The sequence below is a fragment of the Bos grunniens genome, chromosome 20 (assembly GCF_055505025.1).
Source record: "Bos grunniens cultivar Pamir isolate PY7600 chromosome 20, Bosgru_T2T1.0, whole genome shotgun sequence".
Lineage (NCBI taxonomy): Eukaryota > Metazoa > Chordata > Mammalia > Artiodactyla > Bovidae > Bos > Bos grunniens.
The window spans coordinates 30374730-30396375 of record NC_141184.1 but is presented as its reverse complement, the minus strand read 5'-3'; the positions used below and the strand labels follow the sequence as shown (position 1 = coordinate 30396375).

Sequence of the window (21646 nt, the reverse complement as noted above, 5' to 3'; positions counted from 1 at the left end):
TCCAATGTCTACTTTCAGCCCCGGCTCCTTAGGGGACACAGGGGAAGGCGGACGGAGGAAGGACACGTCACGGGAAGAGGGGCGCGGGCCAGGCGCTGAAGGGACTCTAAGGAAACGGCGAGGGCCGGGGGAGTTCCAGGGGCCAGGGACCGGGGTCCTAGACCGCAGACCCTTGCCCCCGCCCACTCCCCGGCCCCCGGGTCCCTGCCCGCCGCTTCCGGCGCCCTCCGGGCCCGCCCCACGCAGCCCGTGCCACATCCTCCAGTGACGTCAGCCGGCGCCGCCATATTGGAAAGGCGCCGCCGCCGCCGCTTCTTCCTCAGCCGCGTCCTCCTTTACCGCCTCCGTCTTGTTGCGGCTGCCTCACGGCCGCGGCCACAGAAAGTATAGAGCCCCTCGTCCGCCCCACCGACGCCGGGCCCACCCGCTCCCCCTCCGCCCGTCTCCTCATGACTGCATCCAGCCCCGCTGCCGACGGACGTCTCCCCAGTGCCCGGTCCTAACACGGAAGCGCGGGTCGGGGGCCGCGGAGGGAGGAAGAGGGAGACCCGGCAGGTCCTGCGTCCCTCTCGGCCCGGCGCGGCGGAGCCATGACCTCGCTGACCCAGCGCAGCTCCGGGCTGGTGCAGCGGCGTACCGAGGCCTCCCGCAACGCCGCCGACAAGGAGCGGGCGGCGGGCGGTGGCGGCGGCAACGACGAGGACGACGCGCAGAGCCGTCGCGACGAGCAGGACGACGACGACAAGGGCGACTCCAAGGAAACGCGGCTGACCCTGATGGAGGAAGTGCTCCTGCTGGGCCTCAAGGACCGAGAGGTGCGGGCGCGGCGGGCAGGGCGGGGGCGGCCGGTGCAGGGTCCGGGCGCCAGGCGGGAGCCCGGCTACTGGCTCCGCGCGCCTGCTCTCCGAGCTCCGCGCGCGGGAGCTCCCAGCTCACCCTCTCGCACTGATTGTTTGGATTTCCCTTTCTGGTTTCTCAATCACTCTTTTCATTTTGACTCCACGGCGGTCTCTTGCGTTCTCGCTTTTTTCCTCGCCTGTTTAACCCGGGTAAACCTTGGTACAATTCCCACGGAGTGCAGGTTAGCGTGAAACACTTGGAACCACCAGCGCCCTGAACCCATAGGTTCTGCAGGTTTTAGGACCTGGGAGAGGTCCACTGACATGCTTTCTGAGGACTAACAAGAAAGAACAACAACTTAAGGTGTATTGTTTGGAAATTTTGAAAAATTTCCGTGAAATGGTAATGGAAGCAAAAGTTTTATTTTTATTGTTAAAGTCCAACGAAATTTTCAAGAAACCTCCTGCAAATTGACTTTCTAGGTAAACATGCTTTGGGTGAGAGATTATTTTTATAATTTTATCATTTCGTCAGTTTTACTGTTCTCAAAAAAAAGTCTTGCAGTCTCAAAGAAGGAGGGACTTTTTCGTGGGGATGCTTGAAATGCTAGGTTTGTGACTTGATGAAAGGCCTCAGCGTCTCGATAGATAACGTGTGTTCTCACTTTGAAACAATTATTTTCACGCTTATACCTTGTGAAAATATTCACACATAGAGGAGTTGGGAAAAATGCTACGGTGGACACCTATATACTCACCTGGGTTCTATAATTAACATTTTGCTGTATTTGCTTTATCATGTGTGTATCTGCAAAGCTGATTATTTTTAGAGACCTGCCGAGGGTCAGACGAGTGGATATTGTATAAATCATGTATGGTGAAGGGTCCCAGAAGCTTGTTATATATGGAAACTACAGACAGCACATTTTGAGAGTCAGATCCAAAAATATCCAAGTTTTTTTGTTTTTCAGTAGTTTTCCCAATTCACAGAGATGGGCAAAAAAAAAAAAAAAAAAATCATGTTAAGGCAACTTTGTCATCTTTTTCCAAAACTTATCAGATATAGGTGAGTTTTATATGGATTGTTTGTGGACTCCTGATATTTAGTAATCTAATGAGTTAAAGTTTACCTTGATGGAAATGTCTGGAGTATTTGTGTTATCTAGGCTTCCAGTTTGCTCAGGTCTGTCTGATGATCACTTGATGTTCCTCTGGCCACGAAAGCGACTCAATATCTCTTTTAGTACCTGAGTTATGATGCAGCCAGGCTGTATATGAAATTTCTTTTTTCTCTTTGGAAAAACAAGTGAGGTATAGTGTCCTAGACATGTGATTTTAGGTTTATAAAAGGTTTTTTCAGCTTCAAAGTTTAGAATCTTGGTAATAAATGTTTTTATCTTTTTACTCTGGGACAAAAGTAACATTGTAAAAAATACTAAAAGCAAAAGGAAGAAAACAAGTCTCGTCCATCCTCAGTGAATATCTTCTTTGTAAGTTTTGAGACTTTTCTATGTGGATATATTCTTTGTGTAAAACTAAAACTTAAAAGCTAAACCAAAACTAGCTTTTGGACTTCTGAGTCACTGTAAATGAGAAATTAGAGTGAGAAAGTACCTTTTTGAGTATGTGTTACTCTGAATGTGGAAGCCAACTCCAGTATTCTTGTCTGGGGAATTCCATGGACAGAGAAGCCTAGCGGGTTACAGTCCATGAAGTCCCAGGAGTCTGACATTACTGAGCCATGTTTAAGCTGAAGAATATTAACATGCTATTTTTCCCTTGATTGGTTTTCATGAAGATAATCTAAAGGATTTATTTGTTGCAACTTAATAGTGCTTACAAAATATAGAAAATTTGAAGTTCTTTGGTGACAGGTAATTGAGGCCATATGTTGTGTTTGTGTCAGAAGACACTATACTCTGCCATGTCCTGGCCAAGGTCCAGATGCTAATTCTGATCATTTCCACAACCACAGAGCGAAGGAAACTGTTTTCCCTTTAGCAGGCAAGTTCATGGAATTGTGGTGGTGGGCGGGGTTGGGACTTTGCATTGCTTTAGAGGTTTTGGGGATTAACCTGTGTTTCCCCCTGTCCTCACATCTTTACATAATTAGCCCTGGCAACTCCTGCATTTGTATCTTTGTCCTTAGGAGATCCCACCCTCCCTTTCTCCCCCCCTCCCCCCTTCCTCCCCCTCCTGTCTTCTACTTGTATCATTCTTTTTAGGGACAGGAGTTACTCTCATGTAGGCTCTAGGCATTTATGCTTATTAATACTAGGTTTTAACTTATTAAATTTCATATTAACAAATTCTAAATTTTAGCTGTAATACAGAGCTCACTGCTTTAACTTTTTATTATTTTAATTTAATGTCCATCTTTGTCATAGCTGGGTACTTTTAAGATACTCAAAAGCTAAATTCAAAGGTTATGTTTGTCATTAGTAATGGATACACTTTATGTATTTGTGAACTAACCTTAGATAAAATTTGCTCAGTCCTTTCTGACTCTTTGCGACCCCATGGACTGTCCTCTGTCCAGGATTCTCAGGGCAAAAATATTGGAGTGAGTAGCCATTCCCTTCTCCAGGGGATCTTCCCAACCCAGTAATCAAACTTGGGTCTTCCGCATTGCAGGCAGATTCTTTACCATCTGAGGCACCAGGGAAGCCCTAGAGCTAACCTTACTTGAAATCAAAACAAGGAAAATTTTGAAGAAATTGTGAGAGGTGAAATTAGCTTGGTTTTAATTTTTTTTAATAATGCTGAGACTAATGGCTTGTGAAAAATTACTTTTTGTTGAATAATAAACCTACAGAAAAGTGCACGTGAGTGTGAAGAATTTTCGCAAACTGAACACACCTGTTGAACCAACATCTACATCAAGAAACAACCTGAGCAGCTCTCCAGAAGCCCCACTTAATTTCCTTTCCAGTCACTGCCTGGTCCTCAAGGGCCACCACTTGCTTGACTTGAGAATTCAGCATAGAGTTTTCCCCTTTTTTGTACTTTAATTTGTATCTTTTGTAAAGCAAGTTTGTGACTTGCTTGTTTGACGTTGTCATTTGTTCATTCTCATTTTATTATCAACTTAACTTGTAGCACATTTACAATCTACAATATTAAAAAAATTCTTTTAACTCATATCCCGAATCTAGTATTCTCCTCCTCGCCTGTTTACTGAACAGAAGGCTCAGCTTGCCTGCCAGTGAGCAGATGGTCTGGCTTCAGATTACCTATTAGGGATAACTAAAGTTATTGTGAATTTCATTTCAGATTTTTTTTACCAATGATTTTACTTTCTGTCTTATTAAAACACAGATGCCTGGGCCCCTCTGGGGGTTCGATGCTTAAAAGTAGGCAGAGGACATAGGTATTGAAGTAAATAATGAGTAGCCCACAACAAGATGGCAGATAGGTTTATACTTGAATTCAACTTCCAAATAATTAGCAAGATTTCTGCAATCTCTCCTGTGTTTAAGAGGAAGAGACAGCAAACAAGCTAGGTGTGTCCCCTCCCAACTATTTGATTTTTCCGCAGATGCCTCCTATAGTCATTGTTTTCTGAATGCCTCATTGAGAATTAAGTGAAATAACTGGTGTCATATACTTTTAAATATCTTCATTCATGGAACATCTTAGTGGTTTAAAGTTGGATTTGATTGTATTAAATGACCAGGTATAATTTAGAGTGGAATGTGAAATAGCAGAGTGGAAAGATATGGTGTAGTCTTGATCTGAGGTATATCCTTTGCTTTCCATGTTGTTCAAATGCTCTGAGCCTCAGAGCTCTCTAAAATGGAGACGTAGACCTCTCCTGTAGTTTTGACGACTGTTGTGAACATTTCTAGTTTTACCCTTCACGTTGCTCTTTTAAGGTTTTATTTTGCCTAGGGTGTTTCCCATTGTATACATCCCCAGGATGCCCTGTTGAAGCATTCACCCCTTCCCTTTTGTAGTGTAGTCAGACCTAGACTTGTCCAACCTTTTGTTTTCTCCTTGGACTTTGGATCTTGAGAGCAGAACCAGAGACTTTGGGGATTTTGGAGGACTTGTCAGTTGATGCATTGGAGAAGGAAATGGCAACCCACTCCAGTGTTCTTGCCTGGAGAATCCCAGGGACGGGGGAGCCTGGTGGGTGACTAGCTGTGGGGTCGCACCGAGTTGAACACAACTGAAGCAACTTAGCAGCAGCAGTGGAGCATCAGTGTGTGGGTAAGATTGTTCTCTGATTTGTTTTAGATTCCTTCTCCCTAGCCCTGTGGTGCTTGTCTTTTCCATTTTGACTTCCCAGGCATCTTTCAATTTTGTAAGCTTTAAGAACCTTCCAGTAAAGTCCCTTTTTAAAGATGGCCACAGTCAGTTTTTGATGTTTTGAATGCTTGCAGGTAAGAACCTTAATGTGCTAATTTAACTCTGTATCTTGAAAAATAAGTAGATGCTTGAGCTGGATAATACACACTTAGGGTAAAATAGTTAAGTTTAACTAAAATGATAGAACTGTCTTTTGTGTGACTTTTAAATTAGCTCTAAAGAGTGATCTAAAAGTGTTCCATTTTTGCAGTTTCCCAAGATTTCTACTTTGACGTACAGTACTTATTATGATGGATAACTTAAAAAAAAAGTTCTCCTTCCTGTACATGCAGTAATACACATATCTGCATATCAAATCTGTTAATGAGAAATTCATTCAATACTGAGTATTTAAAGATGTGTTAAGATTTTAGTAATTTAAAGTATAATAAACACTTCTAGGTTTTAGAATTTTGTTATTCCTTTAATAAAAATAATGTGCTGTTCATACTTTTGAATGATTTGAGGGATCATTTATTTTTTCAGGTGCATTTAAGAGGACACACATATGAAATATTAGTTATAAAATTAGTTTTTGGAGTTCACTGAACCACTGGATTGTATCTTTTACATAAGATTTTATATTAGTGAAATTACTTTTCTTCAGGGTTCTCTTACAGTGTGGCCAAAATACTGATTCACTTTATATGTCATACTGATGTTTGATATTTATTCATTTTAAACCATCTGAGCATTCCTGTATGGATCATTTGCGATTATCTTTTAGAATTACACCTTGAAGTTATTTTGATCAAATATTTAGGCATACTTTTTGACATTTAAAGAGATAACCTATTATAGTTATTGTCCGCTCATATGTAAATCTCAAAAGACTGTAAAATGCATTGTACTTGTCCAGTTATGTTGTGTTAAACTTGGCCCAACACTGCTTTATGTCCAAGCAAACTTTCTGCTTTGTATCTGCATAATTTTTCTATTAATCAGAGTAAATTGTATCACTCAGAGTTGCTGTAGTCTTTGTTTAGGGGATTTTATTTTCATGGGAGTGTCCTTCTGAAGCCGCTCAAAGAGATGGCTTGTCCTCCCCCTGTTTCTTCCATTTAATAAGAGTCATGACAAGTAACTGTTCAAGCTGGTTTTAGAAAAGGCAGAGGAACCAGAGATCAAATTGCCAACATCCGCTGGATCATGGAAAAAGCAAGAGAGTTCCAGAAAAACATCTATTTCTGCTTTATTGACTATGCCAAAGCCTTTGACTGTGTGGATCACAATAAACTGTGGAAAATTCTGCAAGAGATGGGAATACCAGACCACCTGACCTGCCTCTTGAGAAACCTGTATGCAGGTCAGGAAGCAACAGTTAGAACTGGACATGGAACAACAGACTGCTTCCAAATAGGAAAAGGAGTTCGTCAAGGCTGTATATTGTCACCCTGTTTATTTAATTTATATGCAGAGTACATCATGAGAAACGCTGGACTAGAAGAAACACAAGCTGGAATCAAGACTGCCGGGAGAAATATCAATAACCTCAGATATGCAGATGACACCACCCTTATGGCAGAAAGTGAAGAGGAACGAAAAATCCTCTTGATGAAAGTGAAAGTGGAGAGTGAAAAAGTTGGCTTAAAGCTCAACATTCAGAAAACGAAGATCATGGCATCCGGTCCCATCACTTCATGGGAAATAGATGGAGAAACAGTGGAAACAGTGTCAGACTTTATTTTTTGGGGCTCCAAAATCACTACAGATGGTGACTGCAGCCATGAAATTAAAAGACGCTTACTCCTTGGAAGGAAAGTTATGACCAACCTAGATAGCATATTCAAAAGCAGAGACATTGCTTTGCCAACAAAGGTTCGTCTAGTCAAGGCTATGGTTTTTCCAGTGGTCATGTATGGATGTGAGAGTTGGACTGTGAAGAAGGCTGAGCGCTGAAGAATTGATGCTTTTGAACTGTGGTGTTGGAGAAGACTCTTGAGAGTCCCTTGGACTGCAAGGAGATCCAACCAGTCCATTCTGAAGGAGATCAGCCCTGGGATTTCTTTGGAAGGAATGATGCTGAAGCTGAAACTCCAGTACTTTGGCCACCTCATGTGAAGAGTTGACTCATTGGAAAAGACTGATGCTGGGAGGGATTGGGGGCAAGAGGAGAAGGGGACGACAGAGGATGAGATGGCTGGATGGCATCACTGACTCGATGGATGTGAGTCTGGGTGAACTCCGGGAGTTGGTGATGGACAGGGAGGCCTGGTGTGCTGCTATTCATGGGGTCACAAGGAGTCGGACACGACTGAGCGACTGATCTGATCTGATGACAGGTAACAAAGGAGAGAACCCGTCTTCATTTTGAAATTGATGCCATGGCTTTAGGTTTCTCTGATCAAAGCTTGAAAGCTGCAACCTGTTTCAATAGTATTGTACAGTATTATAATCTAGTGAATCTTGAGGTTTTAAATTAGGTATTAAAGATAAATATATATACACACACACATAGTAGGGCGTTATTTTATTCATATTATCTTGTATTACTAGTTGTTTGATAAATCTCTGATCTGCAAGAATACAATTAATGTTAAAGTACATTATTGCCAGAAAGAATACTTCTGGTAAATATAGTCTTAAGCTGAAAAAGTTAAATTTTAAATTAAAAAAAAAAAAAGCCTTTATTTTTAAACAGTAAATTGTATATGATTTACATACTTTTTTAATACAGAAATTCTTAAATTGGAGTCAAAGGATGGAGTTTAGAAATTCTGTGAACATTCTGTAGTTGTATGTATTGTGTGTGTATATTTTTCTAGAGAAAGGGAACATAGCTTTTGTGAGGTACTGTTTCTTTGTTTTAGTTTAAGTTTTTTGTTTTGGCTGTGTTTTGTCTTCTTTTTTTCCTCTTGAAAATTGACTACAGAAAATTTCAGGTTTCAGGGTTGTGGTGAGTTGGATTTTCAGTTGGAAATAGGAAACCAGCATTTCTGTAGCTTGGTTATCTTGCTAGATGACATTTGCAAATTGTGTAACTACCACATACAGAGTTCTAATACTGTCCGTGTGTTCATCACGTTTATTGAGCTAAGCCTTTGATCAGGTGCAAATATTAGGAAGAAGGTCTCTGTCTTCAAGCCCTTTTCATTTCAGTTCTCTGGGTCAAAACTTTTACAGTAAACTAAAAAACTAAACTGTGTTGCTGTCATAGAATTTTTCCATGGTGAGTATCTCAGCCTGGCATATAGCTCCCATACAGGAAATATTTACTATACTTAGTAAAGCATGTATTTTCATTGAGGGTCATGTCATCCCTCAGGGAGAGAAAATTGGTTCTGGGGATGGTGATGAAAAATTCTTACTCCTTTTATGTATAAAGCATAGATACACATACAGTATATAAACCGATCAGGTGGTGCTAGTGGTAAAGAATCCGCCTGCCAGTGCAGGAGACTCAGGAGATGTGGATTTGATCCCTGGGTCTGGAATATTCCCTGGAGAAGGAAATGGCAACCTACTCTATAAATCTTGCCTGGAAAATTCCATGGACAGAGGAGCCTGTCTACAGTCTGTGGGGTCTGAAAGAGTTGGACGTGACTGAGTACATACAGTGTGCCATCTTACCAAAATTTTATGGGAGAGGATGTCGTTAGAGAAAACACTCTTTGAGAAAGCTCCTTTAGGGAACAGAAATGGGAAGAAAAAGTTGAGAAATACTGAAATAAATTAATATTGAAAATACTGAGTTTGTGCTTAGCTGAGATTTAGATCTTTTTCTCTTGATAGTTTTTATTGTAATAGAATTTGACTAGTAGTTTGGTAGTAGGACGAATAATTTTAGTATATTGAACTGTAGGGAGTTGTAAGTTAAACTTTAAGAACAAAATTATCCTTGTTGGTTGATAATTTATAGGTAAAGTCTTTGTTCCCCACTCTCTACCCTCTGCCCTTTGAAGAAACTGGAATTAAAGGACTGCATTTAAATTGCCGACTGTTATTTTTACTCTGGTTTCATTTTCTAGTTCCGGTTTCTTAAATGCAACTGTTAAACAGTTTTATACCATGTTAACAAAATAAGCCCAGAAATAGTATTTTAAGAATTTAGCTTAAATTTCAGTTCAGTCACTGAATTGAGCTGCTCATTTAATTTTTTTGTCTGTACACTGTTATAATGGAAACAGATTTAGTTCAGTCCAACTATTGAACATCTGTGTGCCAGTGTCTTTGCTGGTGGTGAAGTTCCAAGGAAAATCCTCTTACCTCAAGGAGCATCCAGTCTATATAGAAGACAGATTTGCAAGTGGTTCCAATAAAATAAGTTATTGACTTAAATGGAAATACAAGTGTTAAGTGCAATAGTGGATTCCTTGGATCAGGAATCAGAAGATTGCCATATTTCTTGACTTCTAGCCCTGCTCTTGACTAGTTAGAAGGGTTAAGGTAACTGCTTTGAATTTTTGCTGCTGCTAAGTCGCGTCAGTCATGTCCGACTCTGTGCGACCCCATAGACGGCAGCCCACCAGGCTCTGCCGTCCCTGGGATTCTCCAGGCAAGAACACTGGAGTGGGTTGCCATTTCCTTCTCCAGTGCATGAAAGTGAAAAGTGAAAGTGAAGTTGCTCAATCGTGTCCGACTCTAGCGACCCCATGGACTGCAGCCTACCAGGCTCCTCCGCCCATGGGATTTCCCAGGCAAGAGTACTGGAGTGGGTGGCCATTGAATTCTTAGACCCCAGTTTTACCCCCTGAGCACAGTGAGCCTGCCTTCGTGGGCTGTCCCATAACTTCTGAATTGTAGGGCTCCAGTGGATTGGCATATGTGCGAGTGCTTTTGAAAACTGCAAGGTGTTGAACAAATGTGAATGGGTAATTGCCTAGCCTTGAGAAGTGAATTAAGACACTGTTTTTATTATTTCTTAACCTTTTTGTGCTTTGCTGGGCTTAAGTGAGCCTTTCCATCAAGTGTGATTACTTATCTGTGCTTGCTTATCTTTGTGTTTGTCCTGAACCTACAATCTGGTTTATTTTTTTGATAATTGCTGGCATGCTGTGCTGGAAAATCTGGACACCTGAAGTACCATTTCTTACTTTCAGGCCAAGTCCAGAGTCTTCCTTGAACAATTCTCATAAGAAATGGCTGACTCTTCAGAGGCATCAGAAGCCTCCAAACCTCCAAAATGATAAATATGACTCTAATGACAAGTAAGGTGGCTGTTCCCTTCTCTCACCCCAGGATGCCCTCTGCTTCTCTGGGGCTCTTGCTCTTTTAACTCTTGTTTCTTTTTCCTGCATCCATCCGTCTCCTCCAGTAACAACCACACACTGGCATTTCAAGCTTTGTCATAGTTACTTTACCCATGCCTTTGTGGGTGGTTTCTGATTATAAACCTTGTTATTAGAAACTCTGCCTTCAGTAGAATTGGTATTGGAGGCCTAGGATTGGTGATTTTATTTTATTTTTAAATTTATTTTTCATTGGAAGATAATTGCTTTACAATACTGTGTTGGTTTCTGTCATACATCAGCATGAATCAACCATAGGTATACACATGAGCCAACTCTTTGGAAAAGACCCTGATGCTGGGAAAGATTGAGCATGAGCACGGAAGGGGAAGGGGGTGATAGATGGTTGGATGGCATCATCGACTCAATGGACATGAGTTTGAGCAAGCTCCAGGAGATAGTGAAGGACAAGGAAGCCTCGTATGCTGCAAGTTCTACTTCCTACCCCATCCCACCTCTTCAGGCTGTCACAGGATTTGTGTTTTTTAATATGGTTTCTTTAAGTGTTTGGTGAGGGAATGGCTTTTCTCTTAGCTCCAGATTGCTTCACTCACATTTTGGAGGATGCCTTTGCCTCGTCTGTGGAACAGTGGCAGCCTTTGTCCATTCCTCCTATGATGACTTCTTTAAAAATCATCTTAATGGCTGGTAAGAAAGGGGCATTCTTTTGAAGAGAGGAGTTCCTCATGTTGGGTTCTTCTTTCAATTTAATGAGGAAAGAAAAAGTAACCCTGTTATCACTGGTGGAATGGGAAGCAGTCCTCAGTGTTGTCGGGACTGGGGTAAGTGAAGAAGACCCGAATTGGGTGTGTCACCAAAGAGGAGTGTTGGAGATGGAAGGGAGCACTTTAGGAAGATAAGTTTTGAGCAGAATTTTAAATGAGATGTGGCATGTGACTTCATAGGAAACTAGCATTCTAGACAGAATGTTATGTTGGGATATATATGTGAAAGTAAATAAATGGGATATTACTCAGCTATTAAAAAGAATGCATTTGAATCAGTTCTAATGAGGTAGATGAAGCTGGAGCCTATTATACAGAGTGAAGTAAGTCAGAAAGAAAAACACCAATACAGCATATTAACGTATATATATGGAATTTAGAAAGATGGTAACGATGACCCTATATGCGAGACAGCAAAAGAGACACAGATGTAAAGAACAGACTTTTGGACTCTGTGGGAGAAGGCGAGGGTGGGATGATTTGAGAGAATAGCATTGAAACATGTATATTATCATATGTGAAATGGATCGCCAGTCCAGGTTCGATGCATGAGACAGGGTCCTCACTGGGATGACCCTGAGGAATGGGATGGGGAAGGAGGTAGGAGGGGGGTTCAGGATGGGGGACACAGGTACACCCATGGCTGTTTCATGTCAATGTATGGCAAAACTACTACAATATTGTAATTCAGTTCAGTCGCTCATTTGTGTCCGACTCTTTGCTACCCCATGAATTGCAGTATGCCAGGCCTCCCTGTCCATCACCAACTCCCGGAGTTTACTCAGACTCACATCCATTGAGTTGGTGATGCCATCCCAGCCATCTCATCCTCTGTCATCCCCTTCTCCTCCTGTCCCCAATCCCTCCCAACATCAGAGTCTTTTCCAATGAGTCAACTCTTCACATGAGGTGGCCAAAGTATTGGAGTTTCAGCTTTAGCATTAGTCCTTCCATTGAACACCCAGGACTAATCTCCTGGGTGGGATGTAATTAGCCCCCAATTATAATAAATAAATTAATTACAAAATAAATGGGAAAGTTATCCTTCTAGAAATGTTATTTTAAAGCTGAAGAATAAAATCTGAGTTGTCTAATAATAAAAGGTAAGATATGAGGGAGATTATGTGTGGAATAGGGAAAATGAAAAAACTCAGTACCTTGAAGCCTTTAAACAGATGGTGGAGATGATAGTGAAGGCAGTTGTTGCTTGTAAAGATAGCAGTAATGATGTAAACTAGATTTTTAGAAAGATATTTAAGTGAAGAAAGAATTGGTAGATGGAAAAGTTGGAGGCAGGAAGATTTGTAATAGGCTTGAAGTTACAACAATTTGTGAAATTTGTTGCCTGGGTCTTGGATGAAGAGGGAATGAGACAGAAAGATAATTATTCAGAAAGAATTATTTGAATTTAATTACCATTAAAGCTTAGAGAAAAGATGATTGGTTTGAGTTTAAAGAACCAATAGGTAGTATACTGTTCTTAATTACTTTCTTTTACAAGTCTGTGCTCATTGTTGAAAAAGATTGAGAAAATATAGATTACAAAATAAAAATAAATCCATAATTCAACTTCTGTTCCTTCAACAGACATTTGTGGAATGTCTGCTATACAGAAGGTATTGTGCTATATATAGATACATATATAGATAGGTATATACATATGTGTATAAATAAACGTGTGTAAATTAAATACTGTGATAGTCACTGTGAAAAAAACTGTATGGGAATGGATGTTGAGGGGACAGCATAGGGAAGGACTTTCTAAGGACATGGCATGAGACTCAGAGAATGAATAGCTGCCAAATCCAGTGAAGACAGACTAGTATGTTTCAAGGTCGTGAGGTATTGAAGAGCTTGGTTTGGTTTGAGGAACTGAAAGGTGGTTGAAGGCAGGACTGGAGTGATGGGGAGAAAGACCTGAGATGATGATAGAGTGCTGCAACCTAGAGGCCTCACAAATCAGGTTAAGGACTTTGTGTATTATACTGCGTGTAGTTGGGAAGCCACTGGAGGTATTGGGGAGTGGTATACCCAGTATTTGTGTTATCAATAAAAAAAATTCTGTGTGGGGAAAGGACAGACACAGAACTTTTGGGGCTTCCTTGGTGGTTCAGACAGTAAAGAGTCTGCGTGCAATGTGGGGGACTCGGGTTTGATCCCTGGGTTCGGGAAGATTCCCTGGAGAAGGAAATGGCAACCCACTCCACTATTCTTGCCTGGGAAATCCCATGGACAGAGATGACTGAGCAACTAATACTTTCATACCCACTCTTTATGTTATCAATAAAAAAAAAGTTCTGTGTGGAGAAAGGATTGCACAGAGGCAAGTAGTGGAAGTTGGGCAGTAATATTTTGGTGTTACATTATTTTCCAGTCCTATTTTCAATGAGTTTGCCTATGTTTATTTAAAACTAAAAAAAAAAAAAATCCTTCCAGTACTGGTTTGTAACCCCTTTTCTTTCTCTTTTTTAACCCCTGTTTTAATAATGCACAGTGACCACCTTCCCATGTTAGTAAATAAGGATTTTTCCAATGAAAAATAAGATGCCCTAGTATTTGTTGTGACTGCATGATGAAACATATTATTTGATGTACTATATTTAATAGGGGTGTATTATAAGTATGGTCGTGCTGTGGACCTTCATCCTTTATTTTTCTCTCTAGTAGCCTGGAAATCACATTATTACTTTTTTAGGCCTTTGTGTTTGTAGCAGATTCTTCTGTATAGGATCTCCTCCTCTTCTTTACCTGGCAGCCATTTCTTACCGATCTCTTGATGCCCAGCCAAAGCTCTTTACCTAATCTCCAGGGCACCATTCTTGCGCTCATATCCCTTTCTCCTATCATTGTGTACACCTAGCACAGTGTCTAGAATGTTGTAGGTATTTATGCATGTGTGATAGTCTGCTGGGGCTGCCATAACAAAATACCAACAGAATTGGCTTTAACAATAAAAATTCCTTTTCTCACCATCCGGAAGGTTGGATGCGTGATTGGGTTCTGGTGAGGTTCCTCTCGCTGTGTGTCAAGACAGAGACAGCAAAATCTCTACTGTCTTCTAAGAGCAGTAATTTCATGACGGGGCCCCACCCCCATGACCTCTTCTCAACCTAATTATCTCCCAGAGGCTTTGTTTCCAAATACTGTCACATGAGAGTTAGGCTTTCATTTTATTAATAGCAGTATTACAATATTTATCACATTGAATTATGATTTTTTTTTTCATTTTGTGCCTTGTAAATATCTTGGTCATCTCTGTTACCTCTGCTTAGCAATGTCTTGGTACTCAATAGGTAAATAGAATCGTGCAGAGGCCAACATCTAATAAGTAGTGTTATGGTGACTTGATAGAAAACTTAAATGCTTTTATTATTCTATATGCTTTCCAAAATGTCCTCAGCTTAAAATACTGACAGTGTAACATGGTGGTCAAAGAACAGTATCTAACCAGAGTAGCTTGAGGTTTAACTACTGATAACGAGATTATACTTCTTAATTTACCTAAACTTCAGATTTTTCAATAAATAATAATGCTTTACATAATAATGTAAAATAATGCTTTATTCACTTATTGTAAGACAAAGTGATAATTTACATATATGAAAACAGCTTTGCAAAACTGTTTACTATTCAAAACCTTCATGCTTCCTAGGAAAGATTATGGAATTATCTTTGGTTATGGTTATCTATGGTTATCTTATGGTTATCTTATCTTATCTATGGTTAAATCTTATTAATAAGATGCTGTTAAATATACTTTTAAAACTTTGCTAGGGAATTCCCTGGCAGTCCATTGGTTAGCAGTCCACACTCTCACGACAGGGCCCAGGTTCAGTCTAGTCAGAGAACTAAAATCTCACAAGCTGCATGGCATGGCCAAAAAAAGAAAAACACCTTTGCTAGTCAAAAGTATGTGCATTTTTGCCAGAAATCCGTTACAAAATTCATTTTCTTGAGAGAAGGTCAGTTTCTGCTTACACTTTGTGCTCTCTGAAGTGAAATGAATCATGGCACCTGTGGAAAGAAAAGTGAGTTCTTCAACATCTCCATTTTCATGGAAGCTGAAAGCAAACACTGGAGATGACACATTAGACAGACAGGACTTGGAAGACAAGACAGAATGATGGAGCTAGGAGAACAGTTTCTGTTCCAACTTGGCCACTCAGTAACTGGCAGGTCCCTTAATTCTCTTGAGCCTCAGTTTCATTGTCTTATGAAAATGGAGGAATAAATCCTACATAATTTGGTCTTGTAAGGACTAGACATGGTGCACATTGGGCTTCCCTGGTGGCTCAGACTGTAAAGAATCTGTCTGCAATGCAGGAGACCTGGGTTCGATCCCTGGGTGGAGAAGGTCCCCTGGAGTAGGAAATGGCAACCCACTCCAGTATTCTTGCCTGGAGAATCCCATGGACAGAGGAGCCTGACGGACGAAAGTCTATGGTGTCACAAAGAGTTGGACACGACTGAGTGACTAAACAGCAGCAGCAGCAGCATGGTGCATTGCAAATGCTTAGCCCAGTTTTAAAACTACAACTGTCTGCACGTTGGAAGAATAAAGGATTTGAGGAGGATATGTTCCAAATGTTAATAGAAGTTACGTGTGAGGGTGTGGATGATGGATGGAAGGGAAGGGAAGAGGTAGGGACTTTTCCCTCATGTACCGCTGTTTGAAAATTTTTTTCAAGCAAGCGAGAACGGCTGAGATGTCTCAAGAAGAGTGTGTAAATAAGATATGAAAAGACCACTTAGCAAGCACATATATTATCACAAATTTGTTTATTTTTAATGCTTTCAATTTTATCTCCTTTGTAATCCTATGCATTTTATTTTATGCACTTAAAAGGCAGGATAGGAACTTCCCTGGTGGTCCAGTAGTTAAGAATCTGCTGGCCTGTGTAGAGGACACAGGTTCAGTCTCTGGGAAGATCCTCACGCACAGGGCAGCTAAGCCCCTGCGTCTCAGAGCGTGTGCTGCACAAAAGAGAATCCACCACAGGGAAAACCGTGTGCATGACAATGAAGAGTAGCCCCATTTGCCCCAACTAGAAAAAGGCTGTGCACAGCAGCCAAGACCCAGCACAGCGCCAAGTAAGCAAATACATAGTTTTTTTGTTTTTTTGTTTTTTTAATGCCAGGATAAATACAGTAGTCTCTTAGTGTCCAAGGGACATTGGTTCCAGGACCTACATCGCAGGGGTTACCAAAATCCTTGGATGATCTAGTCCCTTATTTAAAATGCTATAGTTTTTGCATATAACTTAAACACATCCTCCTGTATCATCTGAATCATCTCTGTTACTTACAATACTTGGTGCAATGTAAATGCTATATAAATAGTTGTAAATACAGTGTAAATAGGGGCAAATTTTAAGTTTTGCTTTTTGGAGATTTATTTTCTATCTGTGGTGTGTTGGATCCTTGGACACAGAGGGCTGACTAAATTTTCTCTTTTGAGTTTTAGAATAAGGAGTTAGTATTTTAGTGACTTTCAGTGAGGTGTGGGCTTTCTGTTTTTTTAAACTGTGACTTGTGGGTTTTTTTTTAATATATTCATTGTGTTTCAGTCACTTGTATTTTTTTTAAAGGGAGCATTTAGAAATGTGTTTCTCTGCACTGAATCTGTTAGCTGCAGCACACGTGGCTCTTTTGGTCTGCAAGCTTTTGATTGAGTCATGTGGGATCTAGTTCCCTGACCAGGGGTCAAATCCCGAGCCCCTGCATTGGGAGTGTGGAGTTCTTAGCCATTGGACTGATAAGGAAATCTGAGTCACCTGTATAAATTGGTCCTGAATATTCGTTAGAAGGACTGATGTTGAAGCTGAAACTCCAATACTTTGGCCACCTGATGGGAAGAACGGACTCATTGGAAAAGACCCTGATGTTGGGAAAGAGTGAAGGCGGGAGAACGGGCTGACAGAGGATGAGATGGCTGGATGGCATCGCTGACTCAATGGATGTGAGTTTGAGTGAACTCCAGGAGTTGGTGATGGACTGGGAGGCCTGGCGTGCTACAGTCCCTGGGGTCGCAAAGAGTTGGAGACGACTGAGCGACTGAACTGAACTGTATAAATTACTCTTTTTTTATGTCAGTTTTATGTTAAAGTTGTCGCACCTTTGGCTAATGGGAATTCATTTCCTTTGCTGCAGTGTTCTTTTGGTATCACTTATTAACCTTTGGTAACTTCTTGCTTTCTTGTCAACATCAAAATGCCTGAGACTCATCTTCTAAATACATATCCTGTTTCAGACTTGAGATCAGTCCAAGGAATCTTTGCTTTTTTTAAGTGGGGAATGAACCACAGTCTGGGTACTGGGTGTTCTCAGTGTTATTGGGATGTCCTTGCCTCTAGGACTTTGCAGTACACAAACATAGAATATATTTTCTTTAGGGGGTAGTGCTAGCATTTGTGGGGAGGGAAGAATCACTTCACATGGTTTTTTATTCAGACTTAACATGAATTTTTATTTTGCTTATTGAATTTTATACCTATATCTTTTTTCTCTTAATTAAAGTTCTTGGTTCCCCCAAATATTGTTTTTATTGGATTAGTTACTACATGTATTTAAATAGCTTTCAAATAATAATAATGTCAGTATTAACTACAAATTGACTGTTGAATTCAGCCTCAAATTTGTTTGCAATACTTTACTAGGATGTACAGTTAAAATACTGTATTCTAAAGGCAGTTGAAATAGTTAATATTTCTTTGTGGTTGTATCACTGATTTTTGTGCAGTTAGATTAGCTCATTTGTTTTCCTTATTTAAAAATGTTTTTTCTGTTTTGAATATGTATAAGTATTACAAGTTAGGAGTCTTTACTTCCATCATCCTTTCTACTTCATTCCTTCTTCCTCTTGTTGGTCATTTTGAAAACTTAGTTTGGAGTTTGTTTTACCAGTGTTTTTGTAGCAAAATTAAACATACTTGTTCTTGCTCCTCTCCCCCAAATACAGAAGATAGCCTACTAGAGTGAAAAAGTTGGCTTAAAGCTCAACATTCAGAAAACTAAGATCATGGCAACCGGTCCCATCACTTCATGGCAAATAGATGGGGAAACAGTGGAAACTGTCAGACTTTATTTTTTTGGGCTCCAAAATCACTGCAGATGGTGATTGCAGCCATGATATTAAAAGACGCTTACTCCTTGGAAGGAAAGTTATGACCAACCTAGATAGCATATTGAAAAGCAGAGACATTACTTTGCCAACAAAGGTCCGTCTAGTCAAGGCTATTGTTTTTCCAGTGGTCATGTATGGATGTGACAGTTGGACTGTGAAGAAAGCTGAGGGCCGAAGAACTGATACTTCTGAACTGTGGTGTTGGAGAAGACTCTTGAGAGTCCTTTGTACTGCAAGGAGATCAGCCCTGGGATTTCTTTGGAAGGACTGATGCTGAAGCTGAAACTCCAATACTTTGGCCACCTCATGTGAAGAGTTGACTCATTGGAAAAGACTCTGATGCTGGGAGGAATTGGGGGTAGGAGGAGAAGGGGATGGCAGAGGATGAGATGGCTGGATGGCATCACTGACTTGATGGACGTGAGTTTGAGTGATCTCTGAGAGTTGGTGATGGACAGGGAGGCCTGGCGTGCTGCGACTCATGGAGTCACAAAGAGTCAGGTACGAATGAGTGACTGAACTGAACTGATATATGCTGTTTGGCATTTTCCTTTTTATAGATTATGTAGCCTGAAGATTATTTCATATCATTATATAAAGATCTTTTATGGCTCCATAGTGTTCCATTATGCTTGTTTATCTTCATATATTCATTGTTTTTATTAATGGATTTATGGACTGTTACCAAGTTTTTACTTCAGATAATGTTGTAATTAATAATCATATGCATTTATTGTTTCATATTTATGGGGATGTAGACTTTTCAGAGGAGATTTCTAGAAGTAGGATTGTCAAGCTAAAGACATGTACTTTTTCATGATTTCTGTCAGGGATAATGTCATTTTGCATTCCTAGCACAGTGTATTGGCCTTATCGTTGCCAATGGTGTCAGATATTTTTCGATTTTTGCCAGTCTTATCAGATAAGCATTGTCTCATGTAGTTTTAAAAATTGTATTAAAATGTCAATAACAGAATTCACTCTTTTAGCCATTTTAAAGTCTATAGTTCAGTAACAGTAAGGACATTCTCTTTGTTGTGCAACTGTCGCCACTGTTCATCCCTCACTGGAATTCCTTACCAATTAAGTGACAGCTCCTCATTCCTCCTCCCACCTGTCTGGGGCAGCCACCACTCTACTGGCAGTGGTTTTGACTCCTCTAGGCACCTCATAAAAAGGAAATCATATAGCTTTTGCCTGTTTGTAATTGGCTTATGTCACTTAGCAGACCCGGTTCATCTTGTTGTAGCATTTGTCAGAATTTTGTTTCTTTTTAAAGCCTAATAATATTCTATTGTATGTATGTAGCACATTTTGTTTATCCATTCATCTTTTATAGACACTTGTTTTGCCCATTTTTTATTGGTTTTGTTTTTCTTCTGTTATTTAAATGTGTATTGTTAATGATAGGAAGCATCTTTACATATGTTTAAGTCATTTTCATTTCTTTTGTGAATTTACTGTTTGTATCTTTGCCTTTAAAAAATTGAGTATTGATCTTATTTTCCTTTTTTTAAAAAATTTTTTGGCTGCAGCACGTGGGATCTTGATTCCCCAAACAGGGATTGAACCCACGTCCCCCAGCCATGGAAGCACAGAGTCTTAACCACTGGACTGCTAGGGAAGTCCCTTGATCTTATTTTCCTTTAATTTTTAGGAACTAATTGTGTCTTTGTGAGATGTTATCAATTATTTTCCTACATTTTCTTTTGTCTTTTTTACTTTGTTGATGCTTTTGCCATGAGTACTTTAAAAAAAACTTATGTAATACAATTTATCCATATGTATTTCTTCTAGATTTTGAGCAGTAGCTGGAAGCTTTTCCACCCACCCCCTGCCCCAAAATTAGGTTATGAAGGTATTCACTCCTATTTTCTTATAGTGCTTTATATTGTTTCATTTTACATTTTAATCTCTCATCCATTTGGAGTTAATTATGGTGTGTAATATGAAGTATGGGTCCAATTTTGTTTTTCTAAATGGCTATCCAATAGTTCTTAATACTAATGATTAAATTGCCCATCTTTCTTTCTTATACTGAGTACCATCTACTTTGGAGAAATGTCTGGGTTCTTTGCCCTTTTTTTAATCTGGATTATTATTTTTTTTTGCTGTTATATGAATTCTTTATATACTTTGGATATTTATCCCTTATCAGGTATATGATTTAAGATAGCACATTTATCATATACTAGATTTCAGTGTATTCTCGGGTCTGTTTCTGGATTTATTAATTCTCTCGGTCTGTTTGTTCATCTACCAGTATCACATCATTTATCTAGAGGCTGTTGGTGAATCCCATAAATTCTGATATATTGTATTTCCATGTTCATTTGTCTCAGGAAATTTTTTAAATTTCTCATTTAATTTCTTGTTTGATCAGTTTGATATTTAAGATGGTCTCCGTGTCACGTGAAAACTGGGAAATTTTCTTGTTCATTTCTACATTATGTATGATAGTGCCAAACACCAATTTTTAGGTACCCCATTATAAATGCTTATCTTTTACAGTTCTTTATATACTGTCAGTCCCATCACTTCATGGTAAATAGATGAGGAAACAGTGGAAACAGTGTCAGACTTTATTTTTTGGGGCTCCAAAATCACTGCAGATGGTGATCGCAGCCGTGAAATTAATAGACGCTTACTCCTTGGAAGGAAAGCTATGACCAACCTAGACAGCATATTCAAAAGCAGAGACATTACTTTGCCAACAAAGGTCCGTCTAGTCAAGGCTATGGTTTTTCCAGTGGTCATGTATGGATGTGAGAGTTGGACTGTGAAGAAGGCTGAGCGCCAAAGAATTGATGCTTTTGAACTGTGGTGCTAGAGAAGACTCTTGTGAGTCCCTTGGACTGCAAGGAGACCAACCAGTCCATTCTAAAGGAGATCAGTCCTGGGTGTTCATTGGAAGGACTGATGCTGAAGCTGAAACTCCAATACTTTGGCCACCTCATGTGAAGAGTTGACTCATTGGAAAAGACTCTGATGCTGGGAGGAATTGGGGGCAGGAGGAGAAGGGGATGACAGAGGATGAGATGGCTGGATGGCATCACTGACTCGATGGACGTGAGTTTGGGTGAACTCCGGGAGTTGGTGATGGACAGGGAGGCCTGGCGTGCTGCGATTCATGGGGTCACAAAGAGTCGGACACGACTGAGTGACTGAACTAAACTGAAGCAGTTTGAAGAATAACCTTGATGATTGACCTGCAAATGCTTTTTTCAGAAATTAAAATAGATTATGTATCCTGTTTTGCTTTAAGCCACATACCTCCTCAGGGAATTCCCAGTTGGTTAGAATCATACTTGTAGAATGCTTGAAATATGTCTTTTTCATTTTGTAAATGAGAAAGTGAAGACTCAAAGAGGATATAAAATG

General features: G+C 40.1%; 1 protein-coding gene across 3 annotated transcripts in view; it reads left to right on the top strand.

Moving 5' to 3' along the window:
* The first annotated feature begins 279 nt into the window (after positions 1-279).
* GOLPH3 (golgi phosphoprotein 3) overlaps positions 280-21646 on the top strand; it is a 52022-nt gene continuing 30655 nt past the window's right edge. For all 3 annotated transcript variants that reach the window (XM_086361305.1, XM_086361302.1, XM_086361303.1), the window contains exon 1: positions 280-815. Coding sequence is in view for 2 of the 3 variants with exons in the window: in XM_086361302.1 (XP_086217428.1) it covers positions 591-815 (225 nt within the window). In the remaining variant the exon portion in view is untranslated. The remainder of the gene's footprint in view (positions 816-21646) is intronic.